This window comes from Ictalurus furcatus, chromosome 3 (assembly GCF_023375685.1).
Source record: "Ictalurus furcatus strain D&B chromosome 3, Billie_1.0, whole genome shotgun sequence".
In the NCBI taxonomy this organism is placed as follows: domain Eukaryota; kingdom Metazoa; phylum Chordata; class Actinopteri; order Siluriformes; family Ictaluridae; genus Ictalurus; species Ictalurus furcatus.
Genome location: NC_071257.1, coordinates 28,153,681 through 28,178,061, shown reverse-complemented (window position 1 = coordinate 28,178,061; position 24,381 = coordinate 28,153,681). Strand labels below are relative to the sequence as shown.

The window sequence follows — 24,381 nt, the reverse complement described above, 5'->3', positions numbered from 1 at the left end:
ACACTGCCGCAACCTGAACAGTTTTACCAGCAAGGAGTGTTCTTTTATTCATGTCCAAACATATTTGCGTGGGTTCTGCTCCTCTGCCCAGTTTCTTGCCCCATTTTCTCCCAATTCTGAAAAGAAACGTCATAGCGTTGCCGAACATGCTTTTTTAGATGAGCTGACAAAGATCTGTGATTAGCTAGGGAAAAAGGAATGACAAATGTTGTTTAACACCCTGTGGCATTTGGGCAGGTTTAAACAATGCAGTCCAGGGCAAGGGATATTGTAACAAACTAACGTAGTTTGTGTGTGCTTTACTGGCATTTGCAACAAACTGAATGGGTGATGCTTGTTATTGCTGATGAAACTTCCTCCGAGAAGGTGTTCGAGCATCCTTGTCATTCTTGATCCATGTCTGAACAGAGGAAGCGTTTGTGCATTATCTATCAGCACATACACTGTTTAAATACCTTGGAATTGCCGACACATCAGGAAAAATGATGACGGGGATTAGATAATCAGGCTGTGCCTGAGGGGACGTGCATGTCTGATCTAATTTTCTTGCTCTCAAGCTGGTGGAAATACATGCTGGTTCTCAAAAAAAAAAGGGAGCTATAGGTTATGGTCCAAAGTGATGGAAATGCAGGCTGGTTCTCAAAAAAGTGATAGCTTTAGGTTATTATGGTCCAATGCAATGAGCTAAGTAGCAACATAAGTGAATTGTTTGCAAAAAAAAAAAAAAGCTATTCTATTCTGTTAGATATTCAAATAGATTAGGTTAGATGCCTCACTAACCTGTTGCATTATAGTGTGTCAGTATCTTAGGTTTACCTATAATGCTATAGGCTGTATACTCTAAAGATCCAAAAGCAACCAAAAATCTACCATGCAGGACTGTAGGGCAGATTGCTAACTTAGGAAGAAATTCCAAATTGCATTAATCTGTTTCACTAATAAGACACAGGAGTCTGACTTGTACATATGTTTCATGTTGCATCTGATTTTCCAAAAGTACCCTAGGTCAAAGTGCAGGACAGGAACATGATGGCGGTGTATACGGTATTTGTTTCTCTCCTGCAGTCGGAGCTGACGTTTGTGGGGTGTGTGGGGATGTTAGACCCTCCCCGAAAGGAGGTGCTGAATGCTGTGCGCATGTGCAGGCAGGCTGGTATACGCGTCATCATGATTACTGGTAAGTCAACGATAGGTACACTACCAGTCAAAAGTTTGGAGACACTCGACTGAAACGTTTCTCATGATCTTAAAAACCTTTTGATGTGAAGGTGTATGATTAGATGTTTGAAATCGGGGTTGTAGACAAAAATATAATTGTGCCAACGTATTCATTTCTTTCATTAGAAAACTAACATTTTATTTACAAAAAAATGTATATTTAAATGGATAACGTGGAGTGAAATATTCCGAAAAGCAGCCAATAAGTGTCCAGTGTAGGTGGGAACTCCTTTAATACTGTTTAAAAAGCATCTCAGGGAAATTCCTCAAGAAATCGGTTGAGAAAATGCCAAGAATACATTTCTGGAAATTCTAGACAAAAAGGGGGTCTACTTTGAAGATGCTAAAATATTCAATTATTTTCATTTATTTTGGAGTTTTTATCACAACTTAATTCCCATAGTTCTGTTTGTGTTATTCCAGAGTTTTGATGACTTTATTATTCTTCTAAAATGTTAGGGAAAATTAAAATAAAGAATGAGTGTGTCTAAACTTTTGACCGGTAGTGTATGTGATAATATTAAATCACTTTAATTGTCTATTCATTGCAGCAGGTTACGATATGACGTAATGATAGTTGTAGACCTTTCATTCACAATAACTTTCCAGCTTTTGTGATTAGATAAACACACAAATGCACATCAAAATACAGCAACTACACAATATTCATACCTCAAAATATACCTTATTTCTTATTTCTGTGTGTTTCTGGGTGGCATGCAGGTGACAATAAAGGCACGGCGCTGTCGATCTGCAGACGTGTTGGGATCATCACAGAGCAGGAGGAAGAGGAGGCAGAGGGTGCACCCTCTGGTGGAGGGCTGACCGGGCGAGAGTTTGACGAGCTGCCACCCCACATGCAGCGCCAAGCCTGCCGCACCACCCGCTGTTTTGCCCGCGTTGAACCCACCCACAAGAGTCGCATCGTAGAGTACCTCCAGAGCCTCAACGAAATCACGGCTATGGTGAATATTGACAAAACTTCATACAAATCTTATATCATTTAAGCTTGTGTGTACATGCTATATTGTGTCCTCATTTCTGGCGTTATACAGTAAATTGTCTATATATTTATTTGCTTACTTATTAATTAATTATTCTATAATATTTTTAATATTTTACTTTATATTTTATACATCTTGTATTTATTGAGTTTATTTAGCACTCATCCATTCCTGAAATTAGTTATTTTTACATCTATTTTAGGCATAGCTTTTTTTTTTTTGTTGTCCATGATACATATAAATAATTTTGGGTAATATACTAATACACCTTTGCTCTCCGCTCCATCCTCACTCAGACAGGTGATGGAGTGAATGATGCTCCTGCTCTGAAGAAGGCTGAGATCGGGATCGCGATGGGCTCGGGGACGGCGGTGGCTAAATCAGCCTCTGAGATGATCCTAGCTGATGATAACTTCTCCACCATAGTGGCTGCAGTGGAGGAAGGTCGAGCTATCTATAACAACATGAAGCAGTTTATCCGCTACCTCATTTCCTCTAACATTGGAGAGGTGGTGTGGTGGGTACTGAGAGAGAGAGAGAAAGAGAAATACATGATATTACTGCACACATATGATTCTGCAATGCCATCTGTCCATGGTGCATTCTAGATAGTGTTCCTGGGAAAGGTTTTGCATCCACCTTGACCCTGACCAGAATAAAAAAGATGAATGAATGTAATATGATCATTATCTGATTTCACCATTCATTCATCCAACTGCTTTATCCTGGTCAGAGTCGTGGTGGATTTGGATCCATTCTCGGGAACCTGAGATACAAATACACCCTAGATGGGAAGCCAGGGCACCATGCACACACGCTGAGACAACTAGGGGCAATTTAGAGTGGCCACTGTTTTTAAAAAAAAAAAAAAAAAAAAAAAAAAAAAAAAAAAACTTGCAGGACGTTTTACTTTTATGTTTTGTCTTTGTTGTTTAGTGGGTTTATTGGCAGGCTGCAAAGAAGCTGTAACAGTGCAAACTTCACATATTTTAGAAAGAAATCCATTATTTGACTGGTTCTCCTGGTAGACTCAGATTTTTCCATTAACAAAATACCGAAGCACATGTAAACTCATGTTTCAGTGCCACTCTAATTCTAAAATTCCTATGAATCTGTTTCTTCTTTTTGTTATATGCTCAATCTCTCACCCTCAGTATTTTTCTGACTGCTGCTCTGGGCATGCCCGAGGCTCTCATCCCGGTGCAGTTGCTATGGGTAAATCTGGTGACAGACGGCTTCCCTGCCACTGCGCTTGGCTTCAATCCCCCTGACCTGGATATTATGTCACGACCACCGCGCTCTCCCAAAGAGCCCCTCATCTCTAGCTGGCTTTTCTGCAGATACCTCATCATTGGCTGTGAGTGGACATTGCACCACAATTTGATCCTGGTCTAGTTGACATTACTCAACATCTCATACTATGTAAAGCATTACATACAGAACAAAAAAAATACAAGGGGGCATCCTGTTATAGGTGTGATACATTCCAAACTGACCCAAAGGACACCCAACATCCAAGTCTCGTTCCCTAAAAGTTAATTAAATGTCTCCTAACAGAAAACGTAACCATCTCAACAATTATGTTTCTCTGCATTAAACAGCGTCTTTATTTGAAACTTTAATCAATAAAAAAGGAAACGCGGTCTAGACAGGAACAGATGATCAAGCTTTAAACATGAAAACTGGATACGAGGAATGGAACAGAAACCGGCCACGAAAACAAGACCGCTTAGCACACGTAACGCATTCACCATTCAAACACTCAGTTAACGTAAATACTGCGCGAAGTGCACAGCAACACGAGGGGTTTAAAATAACTAACACAATCAATACTAAATCACAGACACCTGGAGTAAATCAAGACACACCCTCGAACATCAACCAATGCTTAAACAAGGGGACAACCAAAAAAACAAAGGCGCGTGTCTTTATAAAAAGTCTCGTGCACGCGTGCTCGTCGACGCCACCGTGCCATCTGCCGGCGGGAGCGTAACAGAAATCTTCAAAATCTAAGATAAAACAAAGGCAACCTGAGTAAACACAAAATACAGTTTTAAATAATATTATTTATTGAAGCAAAAAAGTTATACAATAACAACTGGGTCTGTGTGAAAATGTATTTGCCCCCATAGTTACTAATTCCCCAAATCTATGAAACTGCATTCATAATGGGGTTCAGATGGACTAAACACAACCAGGCCTGATTACTGCAAACCCTGTTCAATCACATCAACACTTAAATAGAACTTTTTCAACAGCATGAAGGTGGTTAAAAGGTCTCACCCAGTAATACACTATGGCAGAGTTGAAAGAAATTCCAGAAATGATGAGGAAGAAGGTGATTGAAATACAAAGCTTACAAAGGATTACAAAGCTATTTCAAAGGCTCTGGGACTCCAAAGAACCACAGTGAGAGCCATTATCTCCAAATGGAAAAACTCTGCACAGTAGTAAACCTTCCCAGAAGTGGCCGACCTTCCAAAATTCTTCCAACGGTGGAAAATAAGATGCTCTTTTATTTAGGATCAAGTAGAGGGGTGGAAGTGAGGGGAGTGGCGTTGGTGATCGCTGTCTTCCCAGTGGGGGGCGCGATGAGCAGGCTGTTGCAGCAGCGAGACGGGACGCAGGGGGCGTGGAGTAGGCCGAGCATTCCGGTGAGGGGTGCAACACAGCCAGGGAGCTTCTTCTCCGGTGTCAGCGTCGGCGGTGTCTGAGAGAGAGACATGCGTCAATACTTATGCATTCGGAGAACGAACTCACCCCGTTGTCCCTGCTGCTCCCTTTTATAGCTGTCTTCTGCCAGACGGTAAGGAGAAGCTGATTGGCCGCCAGCTGTGTGTGTTCCTGGCCCGCCTCGTAGCCACGCGCTCTCTTACTATCCAAAACAAACAGGATACTGAAATGCCGCTGTCCATTCAGCACCCAGCCGGCAGTTGCGTGAAGAGTGCTGTGTTTGTGTGCCGTCACAGTGGGCAATTAATTTTTCACACTGGTGATAGGTGTTGGATAAATATTTTTTGCATCAATAAAAAAAACTAAATAAATAAAAACTGTATTGTGTGTTACTCAGGTTGCCTTTGTTTTATGTTGTATTTTGTTTGAAGATCTAAAACCATTTAGTATGAGATATACACAAAAACATAAGAAATCAATGTGGGACAAATATTTTTTCATAGCTCTGTATATCCTGTTGAGAAGATAAGTTGATTTATTCTTGTTCTTTCTTGCTACAGGTTATGTTGGAGTAGCTACAGTGGGCGCTGCGGCTTGGTGGTTCATGGCAGCACATGATGGACCGAAACTCTCTTTCTATCAACTGGTCAGACAAACGCTATAAAGTGGTTATAAAACATGTATATAAATGGTTTCATAGTATTTTGGTTTGATATTTTTTCTCTCCCTCTATCAGTCTCACTATATGCAGTGCAGTGAGGGACATGCTGACTTTGCAGGAGTTCAGTGCTCTGTATTTGAGTCACCATATCCAATGACTATGGCTCTGTCAGTGCTGGTCACCATAGAGATGTGCAATGCCCTCAACAGGTAAGTGCTCTCCTCTGTCTTGATTTTTGGTGTAGTCTATTCTGAAGTGTGAGCACTACGAATGAGAAGCATGATCTGTAGAGTCAGTCAAAACTAAAGTCCTGAAAAACAATTACTTCAAGCTCAAGTCCCTCATACTCCGGTCCTACAGAGATTTGTGTTTACCACCTTCTTCCACAACAAATTCAGTCCAAACAGGACCTGGGAATTTGCTGATAAGTTGAATTGGGTGTGCTACAGGGTTCGTACAAGGTGCTTGAAGTGCCTGAATTACCTGAATTTGGCTTTTTGAAATGTAAGTACTGGAAAACCTTAAAAAGTGCTTGAATTATAAAAATGTAATAAATACGTAATCGCTAAACACTTTAAAGTGTTTCTTTTCGATAGAACATGAATACAATCCTTTCACTCAATATATGATCCGTAACTGTAGAAGAGCATCACCAGTACTGCCGTTCAAACACGAGGTCCTGCTTTCCCGCCACAGGTACAGCTCTCGCTGCGGCTACTCTGTTCAGTGAGTGGCGCAGAGAGAGAGAGAGAGAGCGAGAGCACGCAGAACATTCAGCGTGAGAGGAAAAATAAAACCTATACTCTACCATTCTCTCTGAGGGATTATTTTAAATATAAATATAGCCGACATCCAGTGTTGGGGAGTAACTTAACTACATTTTTCAGTAGTGTGACAGTAGCATTGCTACTTTTTCGAACGAACAGCGATGTAGCGACCAATTGCTACTGTTTTTTTTGTCCAGTTATAATCTGATATAGAGAATACTACTGGCACTTTGTTGTTAATAGGCAACACAATGTTTACATTTACTTACAAATAAAATTAAATAATTCAATAAGTTTATCAGTGCATGCCAAGGTTTTTATTTTATGTTCTGAATACAGCAGTATGGTTGTATTTCTCAACATCTCGTTTAAGGACTTATTTATTAGTTATTATTATTTCCATGATTCATTAATTAATCAGTTGTAAAAAAAAACCCCAAAAAAACATGATACTACTACTACTACTACTACTAATAATAATAATAATACATGCAATGATAAATATTAATAATTATCATTGCATGTATTATCATTGCATGTATTATTATTGACCTATTGGAAGTATTGATTATTCATCGTATTATCCATGATGGAGTGGGAGATAGTGACTGATACAGATAATGGCCTTTTTCATGTGCCTTAAGGAATCAAATAATAAATCTTATACTTTTATATGTAATCTTTGCAAACCTAAGATCAAAATACTTTGTCCAATACTTCGATTATAATACGACGTCCAAGAGTTCAAGCACAAATTTAAGGCCGGGTACAGAAATGAATGCGATAGTCATGTTAAATTGAAAAATATTAAAGTAGCCTAACCTGCACATTATAAATTCATCATTGTTCTGAATTATTTTGAAATTGTTTCCTTTCTTTATGCAGAATTATACACAGTTAATCATAAGCTGATTCACAATCATGACATACCAAAAATGTTGCCCATTTAAGTAGTTTCAGTGTAGCTTCATATCCGGGCAGAACACGTGTCCGGGCAGAACACGTGTCCGGGCAGAACACGTGTCCGGGCAGAACACGTGTCCGGGCAGAACACGTGTCCGGGCAGAACACGTGTCCGGGCAGATGTTCCAGCACAATGAAGATTGTAGGGTTTATAGGGCAAAAAAAAAATGGGTGTGACTTGAGACACTGGACACTGGAACCACAGAAAACTTGTTTGTTTTAAAGGCCATGCCTTTATTAGAAATAAATACAGGTTGAAATTTTAATATAGTAGTATATGTAAAAAAAAAAAATTCAGTTAATATCCTTAGAAAGGTTATTGCAAAGCCTGGTTCTGATTTTAAGTGTGTGTGTGTGTGTGTGTGTGTGTGTGTGTGTGTGTGTGTGTGTTCCTCGTAGCCTGTCTGAGAACCAGTCTCTGCTGAAGATGCCTCCCTGGTCAAACCCCTGGCTTGTGGGTGCTATCTGCCTCTCCATGGCCTTACATTTCCTCATCCTTTATGTGGATCCACTTCCTGTAAGTCTAAACTAGTGTGTCCCAGTCCAACACTTGGGCATAGTCCACATTTTGCTCTCTTCAAACTCTTCAAACATGCCTGGACAAAGAATCACAAACCACTGAACACCTGGCGTCGCTGAATTTTGTTTGAATGTGCATGTCTTTCAGGGAAGTGCATATGTCAAATTCAGAAATGCGCGTAGATGCTGATATGATCACAACATAAATGCGAAGCAATTTCTGTTTCTCTGTAGCATACCCTTAAAAGGCATTTAATGAAACCTATAAGAATTAGGTTCAGATTGAGGGGAGCAGGGAGGGGGTTGGGGGGGTTGTGACTCTTTTTTGAATCACTGATTTCTGATCAGCATGAGTAAATGCTTAGTAAATATAAAACCCCCCGTTACTTTAAGAGTTGGCATGAATTATAGGGCCAGCCAGGCTATTCTGTCGAGAGAGTCAGCCGGGCTGTTTGTGAATTAATAGATCTGACTCATGTGTAAGTGTGTGCTTCATTGGAAGAGAAAAACTTAGCATTGTGTTGTTTACTGTAATCCTATGACAACATACCAAATTTGAACCATAATGCCACAAGAGAAATTATGAAAGCAGAGTCTAGTGAAGGGGGGAACAAAACAACAAAAAAAAAAACTGCCTCTGGCTCAAGGACCATTACATCATCGAATCCTGCGGCTGACTTAATCATTTCCTTCCCTCATTTCCTTCCCTTAGGAAAAGACAGCTGGAATTTTGAGTTAGACCACCCAAATACGTGACTGTCTGTGTAAGAAAGAGCAAGCTACTACAAGTTGCTACTGTCAGCTAATTTGATCTGACGCCGATTCTCCGATTCTATTGCAGATGATTTTCCAGATCCGGCCACTGTCCTGGCTGCAGTGGGTTACCGTTTTGAAGATGTCCCTGCCGGTTATCCTGATGGATGAAGCACTGAAATTCTTAGCTAGGAACTACATTGAGCCTGGCACTGACCTCGAGCAAGAGGAAGAGGAGAGACAGCACCAAGGTGGCAGCGCAGTCCTGGTTGGCAAAATACGACGGGGTCTAAAGGGCGTCTCCTGGGCATTTGTGTTCATCTCTGCTCCCCTTTTGTTTTGGATCTACAGCCTGGACTCAGATATTACAAACATCTTCTGGGAATAGTTAGCGAAGAGAATGTGAGAGAGAGAGTGGGCGTTAGAAAGATGGATTTTTACAGGGAGCGTGAGACGATAGTTAAGTTCGAATTACGGGGGGGTTAGGAACAGAACACCAAAACAGGAATCATGTGAATATATATAAGCAAAAAAAAAAAAAGTATGAAAGGAAGACTTTTTGAGCATGGACAATCAGAATTAGAGTAAAGATGAGGACCGAGAGTAAAAGAAGGAAAGAAGAATATGAAAAGAAATTGTCATATTCAGTCGGTTTTTGTGTGATTTTGTGGCGTTTCCTTTATGCCCTTCATCTTCAGCGCCATTCTCATGCTGTGTTTTTAATCATTTGACAACATTCGAAATATATTTATATATCTATACATTATTTCCAGTTTAACAGGATTATTTTTCAGTCATTTAAATCATTTCTATTAAAGTCCTGCGTACACTAGGAACCAAACAATACACTATTTTCGTAGGCAATACAGAACATTCACATTCAGGAAAGATTTAACGTAAACATTAAATGTTAAAAGGTACTGTATGTTTCTTATCGTGTTCCGTTTGTTGTTCTTTTTAAACACATATTTCGAATATTTATAATCAATCACCTGGATGTTGGGGGATTTCCTTTTTTTTTTTTTTTTTTTTTTTTTTTTTTTTTTTGGATAAGGAAAAGCAGGTGAGACTATCTAGTTGGTGATCAGAAGCCTAAAACAAAGAAAATGTGAGTTGACTGCATGCAAAGTGAAACGTGTAACATGTTACCATCATCAACATTAGCAGTCTGGATTGTGGGATTTTTTTCAAATATTTATTTTGTTATTTTAGAACCGTTTCTGCAGATTAGGAAAAAACAAAGGGAATTTTATCATGTGCTTATTTCAGTATTCCTTTTGAGACCCTCTGAATACTTTATCCCACTTCCTGACTTTAATGTATGTGTCATCCACTTTCGATTTGAGTTTTTCCATGCTTTTTAAGGCAGCGCAGAGAACTTGATGCAAGGTCACGTTGAATGACTACGTGTCTCATATTCGTAATAAGATAGCTGTGCTGTTCTAATGCACGCGTAGGGGGGAAAAATATGATTCACAGAGTTTTATTTTATTCTTTAAACATTCACTAGAAGAGCATAGAAATCCGACCAATTAGCGGATGTCTTAATAATACGGTTTCCTTAAGATTTCTCTTCTGCAGATGAGTTTCTGTAAGGAATGCTGTAAAGCTGGAGGGTATTCCCTAAAATATGCAGTGTTTATAATGGCTTTGTAAAGAGTGTTGAGAAATCCAAGTGAGACACGTGTTACTGCACCACTACGTATGTAACCTCGTCATTTTAATTTCGATGTCTACATTGCAGTCGTTATCGTCACTAACATTACACTACGTTTACGTTAAAGCTATTTATGTTCTTTGTGTCCTGTTGCCAGGGAAAAGGAAAGGCTGTGACTGCAACGTGGAAAAAAAGAGAGAGAGAGCACGAGAGGAAGTGTGTTCTATTATTATTTTACCATTACTAAGTTGTCCTACTCTTTCAGAAGTTTCATTTACATTGACTTAACTTTACATTTTGACTACTTTATTGCAAACAAAAAAATCCCGTAAAAACAACCGGATAGATTATTAAGATGGAAACGTTTTTATTTAAGGTTATTAGTTTGTTTATTTTGGAAAATGTTTTTCACATTTGTAAAATGTTTTTTACCAAAAAAAAAGAAAGAAAGAAGTTTTTGTTGTGTTGTGCTATTAATTTAATTGGTATCATTGTCACATTCATTTCTTTGATGGAAAAATGCTCAATGGAATGGAAATAAACAATTAATTTAAAATGATTGCCATATTGGTGAAGTATCCTCACTGGTCAATCCTTAAGTTGCATTGTTGTTGGTATAAATCAATTCAGAAAACATAATGTACTAGGTGTTCTATTTTACAAACCAAGCATAGAAAATTAAAGGAAAACACTGAAAGTGTCAAAAACAGTTATGTAAACAGCTTGCTTTTATTAAATGACTAAATAGTAAATATTTAACATCAGTTAAAACAGTTATGGAATTTCCATTGTCTAAAATGTGGTAGTATTCAAGTAATTATACAGAATTGTAGTTTGAAGATGAACACACATTCTGAAGTGCATCGTTGCATGCAGCAACATCCTGAGACCATGAATTCAACAGGACATCGATCTTAGTCCACATAGGCAAGTGTGAACAGGGGCACACGGCAGGTGAAAGGACACAGCTGGCAATTGGGGAGCTCTGCGAAAGCACAAAATCTGTTTAATCACTGGCACTTTGAATTTTCTCCATTTCCTCCCAACAAAATAGGTTTTACCTGCAAGTTCTCCACCAAGCCTTTGGTTTCTGTTTTCATGTAGTTGAGCTCTTTGATTTTTGGTGACAGATCAAGGTCACATGCCTGGTAGTTACTCAGCCTCTGTATAAGTGCACACTGAGAGAGAGAGAGAGAGAGAATGAGAATAATCACTGTGTGTGATTGCCTAACATTAGATTCTAGATAGGAAGAAAAAATCTGAAAGATTTTTGTCAAAGCAGATTTTTTTCTCTCTTTAACTAGGATGGAATGAAGAACATTTGTATGTACTTTTTGCTGATGCACTGTGGGGAATGATTTAAAGATTTAAAAATGATTTAAATAATTTGCAAATAAACTGTACATAATGCTATAGATAGATAGATTTATAAATTTTATGTAATACCTGATCTATGTTTAAAATTGGCTTGCTCTCTCTCGCCTTTGTCAGGTTTAAGGACTATGGGGAGAAACTGCAATGTTATATACAAATAATACAAATAATTCATAAAAATGAATAATCATTTGTAAAAATAAAATAAATAATAATAATAAAATTAATGTTTTCATTGCAGTACTCAAAAACACACTTACTGTTCCTATAGCTGCCTTTCTAATCGTCTGCAGCAAATTGAGAATGCTCTCAATCTGCCTGTGTGTGTTTTGACAAAATGGAACTGGCAGAGATGACACAGGCCCCACCAACAGCAGCAGGAGAACGCTACACACTGTAAAATGCACTGTAAAAGAACAGATAACACACAATACACCATATAGGAATATTATTTCATATCAACATTATAACATCAATGACATGAATTAAATAATCATATATATATATATATATATATATATATATATATATATATATATACACACACACACACACACTCAAACTTACTTATGTCTTCTCAGTGCTAGTGATGATAATTGATGGACTTGGAGGCTCAGCCTGATGTCTTGCAATCAGTTCCTCTGATGCTGCTGATCCTCAATCCTGTCGACTTTATAAAGCAGGGAAACCACTCCACTATCTACAGCGACCCTAGATTCTAAGGAACTCTTACCTAACTTTTCCTCCCATTCTGCAAGTTAATTGGCTACCATTCTGAAATCTTAAACTGTATGATTCACCTTTAGCACATAATTCCCTGCCTCCCAATCCATCCATCCAACCCCCAAGGTGTAAGAGTACAGACAAAACATTTGAGAACACTTTCTCAGAGAGACCGCCCCAACCCCCCCCCCCCCCCCCCCCCCCCCCCCCCCACAGACACACACACACTCCAAATCATTTGCTCTAAAGGATTTACATTTATATAGGCTATAAAATAATCTATAGTTCGGTGTGAATAAAATTAGGTGAGGAGTTTCACTGATTTCATTTTGATCATGTTATTGAAAATGAAACATTTTGGCAGTTTTAGTCAATTTAGTCGCATTAGTTCTACCACTTTTACTTTTACTTCAGTATCTTCTGTTAAAAAAAAATGCCTCAGTGATTTAGACATAGCTGGTCCTTAACTGGCATGGTAACGGAATTAGTAAAGCAGTCTGAGAGGAGTCAGCAAAGACTGATAAGGATCAGCAAAATGTTTATGGGAAACACTTGAAAATGTATCACTCATTCTTTATTAAGTCGTTTGTTGTTCACACAGAGTGTGAGAGTACCACACAGAGTGTCAGAGACGAATCCTAAGAATAGCTTAGAGCTATTTTTATTTATTTTTTTTATTTTTTACTTTGGAAACATTTTTAGTTTGACTCAATTTTCCCTCTCCTTTTTAATAAAGAAAAAGAAAAGAAGAGAATTATCATAATATTGTCACACAGTTTTTCTTTCATTAGTGGAAGCAAACAGATATTTTCAGTTTAAGAGAAGTTAATGATATTGGTTAATATTGGTCACCTGTTTATTTTAAAAGCTTTTTTGCAAGAAAGACCTTTATAGGATTGTTCCACGTAGCGGTCTCAGGAGTCCTGTTTTTAAAAATGTGATGAAAGACAGACTTCTTTAAAACAATGAGGAGTCCACAACTATATCCAATGTTAATAAAATAAGCATATTTTTCAGTTGACCAAATGTCTTAAAAATCTACATAAATAGTTAATATCACCGAAAGCAATAATAATAATAATAATAATAATAATAATAATAATAATAATAAATGTGAAAGAAAGGAAGAAAGACACTGAGGAGAAGTAGGCTATAGTTGTCAAACGATTATGTTTTTAATCATTTGACAACATTCAAAATATATTCCTATAGCTTTACATTATTTCCAGTTTAACAGGATTATTTTTCATTCATTTAAATCATTTCTATTCATTTCTATTAAAGTCCTGCGTACACTAGGAACCAAACAATACACTTTTTTTTGTAGGCAATACAGAACATTCACATTCAGGAAAGATTACAACTTAAACATTAAATGTTAAAAGGTACCGTATGTTTCTTATCGTGTTCCATTTGTTGTTCTTTTTGAACACATATTTCGAATATTTATAACCAATCACCTGGATGTTAGGGGATTTTCTTTTCTTTCTTTTTTTTTTGGTTTGTTTATAAGAATCAGGAAAAACAGGTGAGACTATCTAGTTGGTGATCAGAAGCTCAAGACAAAGAAAATGTGAGTTGACTGCATGCAAAGTGAACCGTGTAACATGTTACCATCATCAACATTAGCAATCTGGATTGTGGGATTTTTCAAATATTTCTTTTGTTATTTTAGAACCGTTTCTGCAGATCAGGAACAAAAAGGAATTTCATCATGTGCTTCATTCAGTATTCCTTTTGAGACCCTCTGAATACTTTATCCCACTTCCTAACTTTAATGTATGTGTCATCCACTTTCGATTTGAGTTTTTCCATGCTTTTTAAGGCAGCACAGAGAATTTGATGCAAGGTCACGTTGAATGACTACGTGTCTCATATTCATAATAAAATAGCTGTGCTGTTCTAATGCATACATGGGGGGGAAAATACGATTCACAGTGTTTTATTTTATTCTTTAAACATGTTTTTCAAAATGAAACATTTTGGCAGTTTTAATTCAGTCAATTTAGTCGCTTTAGTTCTGCCACTTTTACTTTTAATTGAGTATCTTCTGCCTTTTTTGTGTAAAAAAAAAAAACGCCTCAGTGATTTAGACAAAGCTGCTCCTTAACTGGCATGATAACGGAATTAGTAAAGCAGTCTGAGAGGAGTCAGCAAAGACTGACAAGGATCAGCAAAATGTTTATGGGAAACACTTGAAAATGTATCACTCATTCTTTATTAAGTTGTTTGTTGTTCATAAGTACCACACAGAGTGTGAGAGACGAATCCTAAGAATAAAAGCTTTTTTGCAAGAAAGACCTTTCCAGGATTGTTCCACGTAGCAGTCTCGGGAGTCCTGTTTTTACAAATGTGATGAAAGACAGGCTTCTTTAAAACAATGAGGAGTCCACAACTATATTCATCCATCCATCCATCCATCTTCAACTGCTTACTCCTTTTCAGGGTCATGGGGAACCTGGAGCCTATCCCAGGAGGCATCGGGCACAAGGCGGGGTACACCCTGGACAGGGTGCCAATCCATCACAGGGCAAACAATCACACACACATTCACACACCCATTCATACACTACGGACACTTTAGACATGCCAGTCAACCTACCATGCATGTCTTTGGACTGAGGAGGAAACCGGAGTACCTGGAGGAAACCCCCACAGCATGGGGAGAACATGCAAACATGCAAACCCCCGCACACACATGGTGGGAATCGAACCCCAGAGGCGAACGTGCTAACCACTAAGCCACCGTGCGCCCCAACTATATCCAATATTAATAAATAAATTAGTTAATAATAAATTAATAGTAATAAAATAAGCATATTTTTCAGTTGACCAAATGTCTTAAAAAAATACATAAATAGTTAATATCACCGAAAGCAATAATAATAATAACAACAACAACAACAACAATAATAATAATAATAATAATAATAATAATAATAATAATAATAAATGTGAAAGAAAGAGAGAAAGAAAGAAAGACACTGAGGAAAAGTAGGCTATATTCTGGTCTAAAAATATTTAATAAAGAAATGTGTTAAACGCTGGGACTTTATGCATGCTATTACTGGAAATCAAGTGTAAGTGCAGGAGATGCCCTCACAATTTGATGGATCTAGAATGTTTTTGCAAGAAAGAATGGGAAAATAATTCGAGACATGCCATGCTGATAAACTCTTACCCAAAAAGTGGTGTAAAAAAATCAAAAGGTGGTTCAACAAAGTATTAGTTTAGGGGTGTGCACACTTATGCAATTAGGTTATTGTATGTTTTTTCTTTTTCTTTTTTTTTTTCGTCCTAAAAATGTTCTGATTGTTTTTCACTTTATTTGTGTGCAATTTCACATTAAAGGTGGGAAACAATCTGACATGGTTTATCCTCATTGCTTTTTTTTCACAAAAACTTGGCATTGTAGACTTTTTATATCCATTGTCATCATGTCGTATTCTCAACAGACAGTGACTAATGAGACGTCACATTCACATCTCCGTGATATTCAAAGTGAAAGTAGTCTGTATTTACTCAGATGTGAAATGTCAGGGAGGAGCACTGGCTGAATAGAGTGTCTCAGCTGTTAAAACAAGCAACAGGAACGTGAGAATCCAAGTATTTTCTCTCGATGGATTGGGATTTTGTGTTTTTTACTTGGATTTGTTTCCAGAAAACACAATTGTTCGAATATTACACAGCAATGACTCTTTTTTATTTTATTATTACTGTATTTTCCTTATTATTTCTCCAAGTACAACTGCTTTTTCCAGAGTATTCTGTAACATAGCTGACAAACGTCTGTGAAACCATAAGCATGTTCAGTAATTTGAAATACAATATATGTATTTTACAAAAAGATTTTGTAATCAATTTAAATAATTTATTTTAGCTTTTATAGGCACTACAGGACAGCCGAATTCATGAAAGATTCATTCAGTTAGTGCATGCGGCTTTATGTATGTGTGTGTGTGTGTGTGTGTGTGTGTGTGTGTGTAGGGCGCACAATGTCTTAGTTGTTGGCGTGTTTACCTCACACCGCCAGGGTTGGGGGTTGGATTCCCGCCGCTGTTCGGTGTGTGTGGAGTTCTCCCCGTACCGCGAGGGTTTCCCCTGGGTACGTCAGTTTCCTCCCCCAGTCCAAGGACATGCAGGGTAGGCTGATTGGCATGTCCAAAATGTCTGTAGTGTATGAATGGGTGTGTGAATGTGTGTGTGAGTGTGCCCTGTGATGGATTGGCACCCCATCGAGGGTGTACCCCGCCTTGTGCCCCATGCTCCCTGGGATAGGCTCCAGGTTCCCCGCGACCCTGTAGGATAAGCAGTATAGAAAAAGGATGTGTATGTGTATGTATATATATATATATATATATATATATATATATATATATATATATATATACAAACACACACACACACACCTTTCCTGTTTTATACTCCACCTTGATCGCTTCATATGTATTTGTCATCACTAAGCGTCTTGAATATGATGTACAGTATTATGTTGTTAATTAGTAGCTGTCATGGATATGAAAAGTCATGCATGTTCTGACTTGCACATGGCCTCCAACCATCAAGATCTTAAATCGTTAAAGATTTTATTCTGTCTCATAAACTTGTAATAGAATTTAAAAAAAAAAAAAAAACCCTTCATAACATGGATCTCTATTGGAATTGGAGTTTCCCAACAAACAGAAGCACGTACACGATGGATGTACTGGTGGTAGTGACTCTTGTGTTTATTGTGGTTTTCCGAAGCAGCAGCACACTAATTATGCTGATTTAATTTTATATGTGACTGAATAACAACATACGGGGTTCTGTAATGTGTTCTCTGGGTCCCAGGATAGGCTTCGGATCCACCGCAACCCCTGACCATGACCTGTATCATGATGTGGGGAATTTCTGATGGCTAGAGAGTTACATTTATTTCCCGCAAAAAGGCGCGGCTTTCCAGAGAGCTAGACCAGACACGCGCTCTTCTTCTCAGCTGCCTTCTTTATCTGTAAATATGAATGGGTAAATGTAATATGATATTATAATAACTGTATCACTCATGACAAGTAATGTCATGTTTAATCGCTATACAATTGATATCAATTTAATCAGTATTTATGAGCTATATTCCAGAAAGCTGTGACTTGCTTCACTGTATAAAGATAATTGCGAAAATAATTGTTAAAAGCTTCCATGCAAGCACTTTAGTACTATAGCCAATTTCTTCTGTGTGATGGATCAGTGCATTAATCATTTCATAAGAAAAAGCACAAGAGCTGTCATCAAATATGCTCTTGCATAGTGCACTTATATTATTTTACAGTTGCCACTTAAAGTGTGACTAGGAGAGGGATATTTGTCCAGGGCCTCCTGAGAAAAGCTTACTGTTCATTGTATGCACCAACACTACCTCATCAGTCTTCTTCTTGCCTTCCTGAATCATTCGGGGGTTTCCCCAGATATCTGTATAATACTGCTTTGTCATAATTCAGACATTTAAGCTAAGGTCTTGGAGTACAGGAAACTGCAGAGATGCTGGTTCTCTCAAAACAACAATCCCTGAAGATATCATCAGTAGACCCCTGGCAGTTTGCTTACCAGTCAAAGATGACAGTGATCGATGCCATCATCTACATACTTCATCAACCCTATACTCACTTGGCTGAACCTGATAGCTCTGTTAGAATAATGTTCTTCAACTTCTCCAGTGCATTCAAAACTATTAGACCGACCTTGCTGACACACAAGCTGATGGAGATGTGTACAGATGCCCCTCTAGTGTCCTGGATCACTCAATATCTCACTGGACAGTCAGACTTCAGAGATGTATGTCTGACACTGTTATGAATAACGCAGGGTCATCAGGGCGTGGTAGAAAGATGAGTAGAGGAGTGTTTTGGGCAACTACATGGAGTGGTGTGAGTAGAACAATGTACAAGTCAACATCAGCAAGACGAAATAGCTTGTGATGCATTTTAGGACAGGGAAGCATACTCTAATCCCTGTTTATATATGTGGAGAGGGTTCAGAATTATACTGAATATGTTGGTGTGGACTGTAAGCTTTGGACAGTAAGCCAGACTGGTCAAAGAACACAGAGGTACTGAAGAATATTATATAAGTAGATTTAATAAATGACCAAAAAATGATTATTTTTATGGCATCGGCAACTGAAAAATAGACAAGACAGTCATTATTCTCTTGCTATTTTTCACACTTGCTGCTGCCATAATGAGGACCTGTATTTTGGGCGCTTCATATGACTACACCGACTACATCGACTCATGATTACATTTATGAATTACAAGGCTTTCCTATTAAAACATGCACGTAAAACATCTAAGCCTCACCATCAAGCTCAACAATCCTGGTTGTCATTTAATTTTTGGTCATTCATTTAATCTACTTATATAATCACTCATCATTGAAACATTTCCTTTAATAATTTCAAATCTGATTTTCAGACCTACTGGAGCATGTTAAACATTTTTCAGGAATCATGTGCTGATGAAAACCTCTTCACTGGGTACTGTATATATTTTTGTTTGGCATGTTCTCTACTAAAAGTTTGTGCCTATTTACATCTTCATTAAGAAGAAAACCAGAAAATTACTTCTCAATCCATCAGGTACTGTACAAGAAGGTCCAAATTCGACTTTACTTGGTGAGGAGTCTCAGGTCCTTTAATCTGTAGAGAGATCTGCAGACAGCTGGCCACATAGCAGACGGTCTTGGACCAAATGAGGCCTCAGGATGGCACTGCTGGTGTGCTGCCAGGACTGGCATGCATCATGTCAGCCAAGTGTGGGCCGTGTGTGGCAATGATGGCACTGCAAACGAGATGGCAGACAACATTTGGGCCAATTGTGGATGGGGGGTGTGGCCCAGATCATTCTAGTGATTGCCGGCCACATTTACAATCAGACTGCAATTCTGGACAAGAATTTATAGTCCTGCTATATGTACAAGCCAAGATTCTCTCTCTCTCTCTCTCTCTCTCTCTCTCTCTTTCTCTCTTTCAAACACACACACACACACACACTTTTTCATAATTTTAAAATGTGTTGCTCTTTGAATTAGAAATTACAGAAAATAAGGGGTGTCCAGATGGAAAAAAGGAGAAATCATTTAAAAATAACTAGTTTTATGTTGTGCTCACCGAAGCTGAAGTTGCTTTCTGTCTTGAACAATATTGCTGCAGGTAAGTGAAATTATCATCATATTTTATTTACTGTAGATATGCAACTAGTGATAGCTGTTTGTTTTTTTTCGCACTGATGGTCACGCTGCATGGTTTGTTGGGAAGCACAGTTTCAACACTGTTTGGCTTCCTATTCAGCTTAGAAACATGAGATTAGAGGTAGCAGTATGACGTTAAAATGTAGTGATGGGAAGTTCGGATCATTTTACTGACTTGGATCTTTGAATCTCGTTCAGCAAAATGAACGAATCTTTTTTCGAGTCATTTCGTTCATTTCAGCAGAATATAATTAAAATGCTACATGTTAAATTCCCCAAAACATCTAGTACTTACACAAACGTTGATCACATTTGAAATAAAAAAATAAACTATAGGCTAATGCAGCCAAGGCTGAATGATGAGGAACAGAAATGATTCATTAATAGCTTAGCTGGTTTTCAGGCTATGCAATCTGTTAGTTCACCTCACCTCCCGATCTGAGTCGTCCGAGTCACATTTGTCATGACTGTTCACTGGAAACAGAAATGATTAGTTCACCTCTCGAGTCTTCGGGTTCGAGTCGTTCGTTCATTACGTGACCGCCCCATAGGCTGAATGCAGTGGGGCTGTGACATAACGAACGAACGACTCGCACCCGAAGATTCGAGAGATGAACTAATCATTTCTGTTTCCTGTACAGCAGAGCCCTTGAGAGAGAGAGTTGTGTCAAAAGCATGCTAGCGAAATATTCCTCACTAAATTAGTAGTTTTAGGGTGTGTTATGAGATAATAGATTACACTAGGATAGGCTACAGGATGTAATCAACATAACAAACCATGAACAGCCTATTAAATTAATTATAAAATTCCTTCTCTTAACACAGTGTCATCCATGGTTGTGAAATTAGAGGAAAAGGCTTCTAATCTTTTTGTTTGTTTGTTTGTTTGTTTTTTGTTTTTTCTTGCTGGGTGGGGGGAGTTGAATAATATTTATATAACATAACGAGAATATCCATTTTATTCCTTATTACACATGTGATTATTGTACGAAGAGAGCTTTTTTTTAATTTTTTTTTTTACGATGCATCCCATTGATATAGCTTTCATTGTCATCCCTTCTTTCCTCAATCTTTGAAACACATATAGGTAGAAGACATGGCACTGCTAATTTATAATTACTGAAAATAATATATCACTTCAAAATAAGAAATATTACTACAATTAATAAGAGTTCATACATATTATACCCGTGTCACCTGAAACACTATAGCTGTGATCAGCACCAATGTGTTGTTCTCACTGTGCCTTAAACTTTTTGAGTTACAGTCATCAATTTATGAATCCTTCTTTCATCAGGTCATTCTCCGTTGGAAGCCACAACCATAAAATTCCATAATTGAAGGCAGAGTATCCTATGAAGTGAATAAGTTATAAGTGTTTCCAGTTACTATAATTCACCATAGAATTAATTTGAGAAATCAAAAAATCTTTCGGGAAGACATATATCATTATGAATAATCACTAAAGATTACAGCGGGATATTTTAACTCAGTAGCAGGTTGCCTCTGCCAGGAAGTTAACACTTGGCCATAAATACAGTGGTGCTTGAATGTTTGTGAAATTTTTTGTAAATTTTTCTATATATCTGCATAAGTATGATCTAAAACATCAATAGATTTTCACACAAGTCCTAAAAGTAGACAAAGAGAACCCAAATGATCCAATATTACGTATCTGTGAGTGGCAAAACTATGTGAGTCTCTAGGATTAGCAGTTTAGTAAGTAAGTAAGTAAATTCTATTTATAAAGCACATTTAACACAACAAAGCTGACCAAAGTGCTGAACAGAGTACAGAAACGTAAAATGGAAAAACAGAATAAAACCAAATAAAGACAGACAATAGACAATAGTAAAAAGAATGATTAAAACGCCTGGGAGAAGAGAGATGTTTTAAGCCTCTTTTTAAAATTGGTAATTGAAGGTGCAAGGTGGATATCCAGTAGCAATTGATTCCATAAACGAGGGTCAGCAACTGAAAAAGCTCTATCCCCCTTAGTTTTTAACCGGGATCGAGAGACATACAGAGGAAACCTATCAGAAGATCTTAGAAATCTGTTAGATGAATTTGGTGTAACAAGATCTTTGAGATAGGAAGGAGCTTGATCATTAAGAGTTTTAAAAACAAACAACAGAATCTTAAACTGGATCCTAAAATGGACCGGGAGCCAATGCAGCCAAAGTTTAATTTGAAGGTGAAATTAGAGTCAGGTGTTTTCAATCAATGGGATGACAATCAGGTGTGAGTGAGTGCACTGTTTTATTTAAAGAACAGGGATATATCAAAGTCTGATCTTCACAACGCATGTTTGTGGAAGTGTATCATGGCATGAACAAAGGAGATTTCTGAGGACCTCAGATAAAGAGTTGTTGATGCTCATCAGGCTGGAAAAGGTTACAAAACCATCTCTAAAGTGTTTGGACTCCAAAAATCCACAGTCAGACAGATTGTGTACAAATGGAGGAAATTCAAGACCACTGTTACCCTCCCCAGGAGTGGTCGACCAACAAAGATCACTCCAAGAGCAAGACGTTTGTGAGGTCACAAAGGATCCCAGGGTAAATTCTAAGCAACTAAAGACCCCTCTCACACTGGCTAATGTTAATGTTCATGAGTACACCATCAGAACTATGAACAACAATGGTGCATTGCAGGGTTGCAAGGAAAACGCCACCGCTCTCCAAAAAGAACATTGTTGCCCCTCTGCAGTTTGCTAAAGACCACGTGGACAAGCCAGAAGGTTAATGGAAAGATGGTTTGTGGATAGATGAGACCAAAATAGAATTTTTGGTTTAAATGAGAAGCATTGTGTTTGGAGAAAAGAAAACACTGCATTCCAGCATAAGAACCTTATCCAGTCTGTGAAACGTGCTGGTGATAGTGTCATGGTTTGGGCCTGTTTTGCTGGATCTGGGCCAGGACGACTTGCCATCATTGATGAAACAATGAATTCTGAATTATACCAGTGAATTCTAAAGCAGAATGTCAGGACATCTGTCCATGAACTGAATCTCAAGAGAAAGTGGGTCATGCAGCAAGTCAACAACCCTAAACACACAAGTTGTTCTATCAAAGAATGGTTAAAGAAGAATAAATTCAATGTTTTGGATCAACCAAGGCAAAATACTGATCTTTTGAAAATTAAAGTGTTTTTTGACCTTGGATGCATGTAAACCTGTTGTATGAGACCTGTAAAACAATATTAGGCACTTTTTATATAATATAATAGGGGCGCTTTAAGACTAAGAAGCTGTATCATTCGATTAAAACCGCTAGAGGGCGCTACAGCCTAATCCAATGCTTAAAAAAAAACAACCTTTTAATGGATCCCTTCAGAGATAGAGCACAATGCATGAACTTGTTCAATCCCAAATATTTTCCAGCTATGGGCTGTAGTATGTCATCGTGGAATATACTAATGGGTGACAAATTAGCCAGCAGAACAGCTTGAGTAACACACATGAACACACATGCATGTAGAGGTATGTGTACGATTGAATGAAATGATTGAAATGAATCTAAGAAACAGTCATAAATCAATTATTATTGATTATAATTGACTATAAATCAATTATTATAATAAAAAGGCCAGATCACCATCATCATTTGAGAATTAACACTAGGCCTACCCCAGAATCTTATCAAAGTTGATCACATATCGATTGGAGACTAAACTGTATTGTATTGTATTGTATTGTATAGCAGATTCAGTGGTATCATCAAACATTAACTCATTGCCTTAAGATCACATTTTATTATGTGTAAATCTGAGATTTACACCCCTAATCACCCCTATTATTTCAGTAATGGTGGCTCGTCCAGAGAGGCAGGTGAGGCAGAGCTTCGCCACAGCCGTCCACTTTAATAGGAACACCGGTACACCTGCACATTTATGCAGTTATCCAATCAGTCAATCATGTGGCAGCAGTGCAAGCATGAAAGCATGCAGATACAGGCCAAGAGCTTCAGTTAATGTTTACATTAGACATCAGAATGGGGGAAAAGTGTGATCTCTGTGACTTTAACCATGGTTGCCCTGCTAAAAACAAACAAACAATTGAAACCCTCATAGAATTTGTAATGTTTTTAATGGTTATAATGGAAATTGTATTGTTTGTTTTTTATGGAAACTGTAAAGGTACCTGTGGAGCTCTACTGGTAATTTGTTGCCTTTTATTGGTGTCATGTCATGTGTAGTGGATATCATTAAGGACCCATTATGGTAATGGTAATGGTGGATTGTAATAGTATTTGTAGTGTCAACCACTAACATTTCTGTGATGGTTTCTATTTGTTTTGGGGGTTTTTTAGCAGGGGTGCCAGATGGGCTAGTTTGTGTATTTCAGAAACTGCTGATCTCCTGGGATTTTCACACACAACAGTCTCTAGAATTTACACCGAATGGTGCGAAAAACAAACAAAAAAAACATTTAGTAAGCAATAGTTTTTGTTTGTTTGCTTTTTGTTTTTTTCTGCACCATTCTGTGCAAACTCTGTTGTGTGTGATTGATTTTGTTTGAGACTATGTCATTAATAATGTCGCCCTGTCCCACCAAAATCTATGGTCATGAGCCGCTGTTGATCCACATAGCACTACAGCACCTAAATAACACACCCGACACATACAGTATACTGAAGTGCCTAATATCCAAGCATAACAGACAGTGTTGTCACTCAGTGTAATCGGATATGAACATGCAGTCAGGGCCGTACTGGGACATGATTTCAGGCCGGCAGTCTCACACTCAACCAGGGAATCCTATACACCAACAGCACATTTTGAAACCACTGACAACCCTATTTTTTCTTTCCTAAATTCAGTTTGCACACAATATGGCCATCCTA

The 24,381-nt window shown here is 37.9% G+C and overlaps 2 protein-coding genes across 4 annotated transcripts in view; one reads left to right on the top strand and one right to left on the bottom strand.

The window, feature by feature from the left end:
• Positions 1-10,774, top strand: part of si:dkey-28b4.8 (sarcoplasmic/endoplasmic reticulum calcium ATPase 2) — a 31,412-nt gene extending 20,638 nt beyond the window's left edge. For 2 of the 3 annotated variants that reach the window (XM_053621863.1, XM_053621864.1), the window contains exons 16-23: positions 1,066-1,177; positions 1,942-2,183; positions 2,519-2,739; positions 3,377-3,579; positions 5,456-5,541; positions 5,632-5,765; positions 7,686-7,803; positions 8,647-10,774. In XM_053621863.1, coding sequence (XP_053477838.1) covers positions 1,066-1,177; positions 1,942-2,183; positions 2,519-2,739; positions 3,377-3,579; positions 5,456-5,541; positions 5,632-5,765; positions 7,686-7,803; positions 8,647-8,946 — 1,416 coding nt within the window. In that variant the 3' untranslated portion in view covers positions 8,947-10,774. Of the gene's footprint in view, positions 1-1,065; positions 1,178-1,941; positions 2,184-2,518; positions 2,740-3,376; positions 3,580-5,455; positions 5,542-5,631; positions 5,766-7,685; positions 8,065-8,646 lie in introns of those variants that run through there. The other variant, XM_053621865.1, reaches the window with a different exon arrangement.
• Positions 10,775-24,368: 13,594 nt separating this feature from the next.
• Positions 24,369-24,381, bottom strand: part of LOC128605988 (protein argonaute-2-like) — a 2,446-nt gene continuing 2,433 nt past the window's right edge. The window contains exon 2 of the mRNA XM_053621918.1: positions 24,369-24,381. This exon is cut by the window's right edge and continues 1,863 nt beyond it. The gene's annotated coding sequence lies outside the window, so the exon portion shown is untranslated.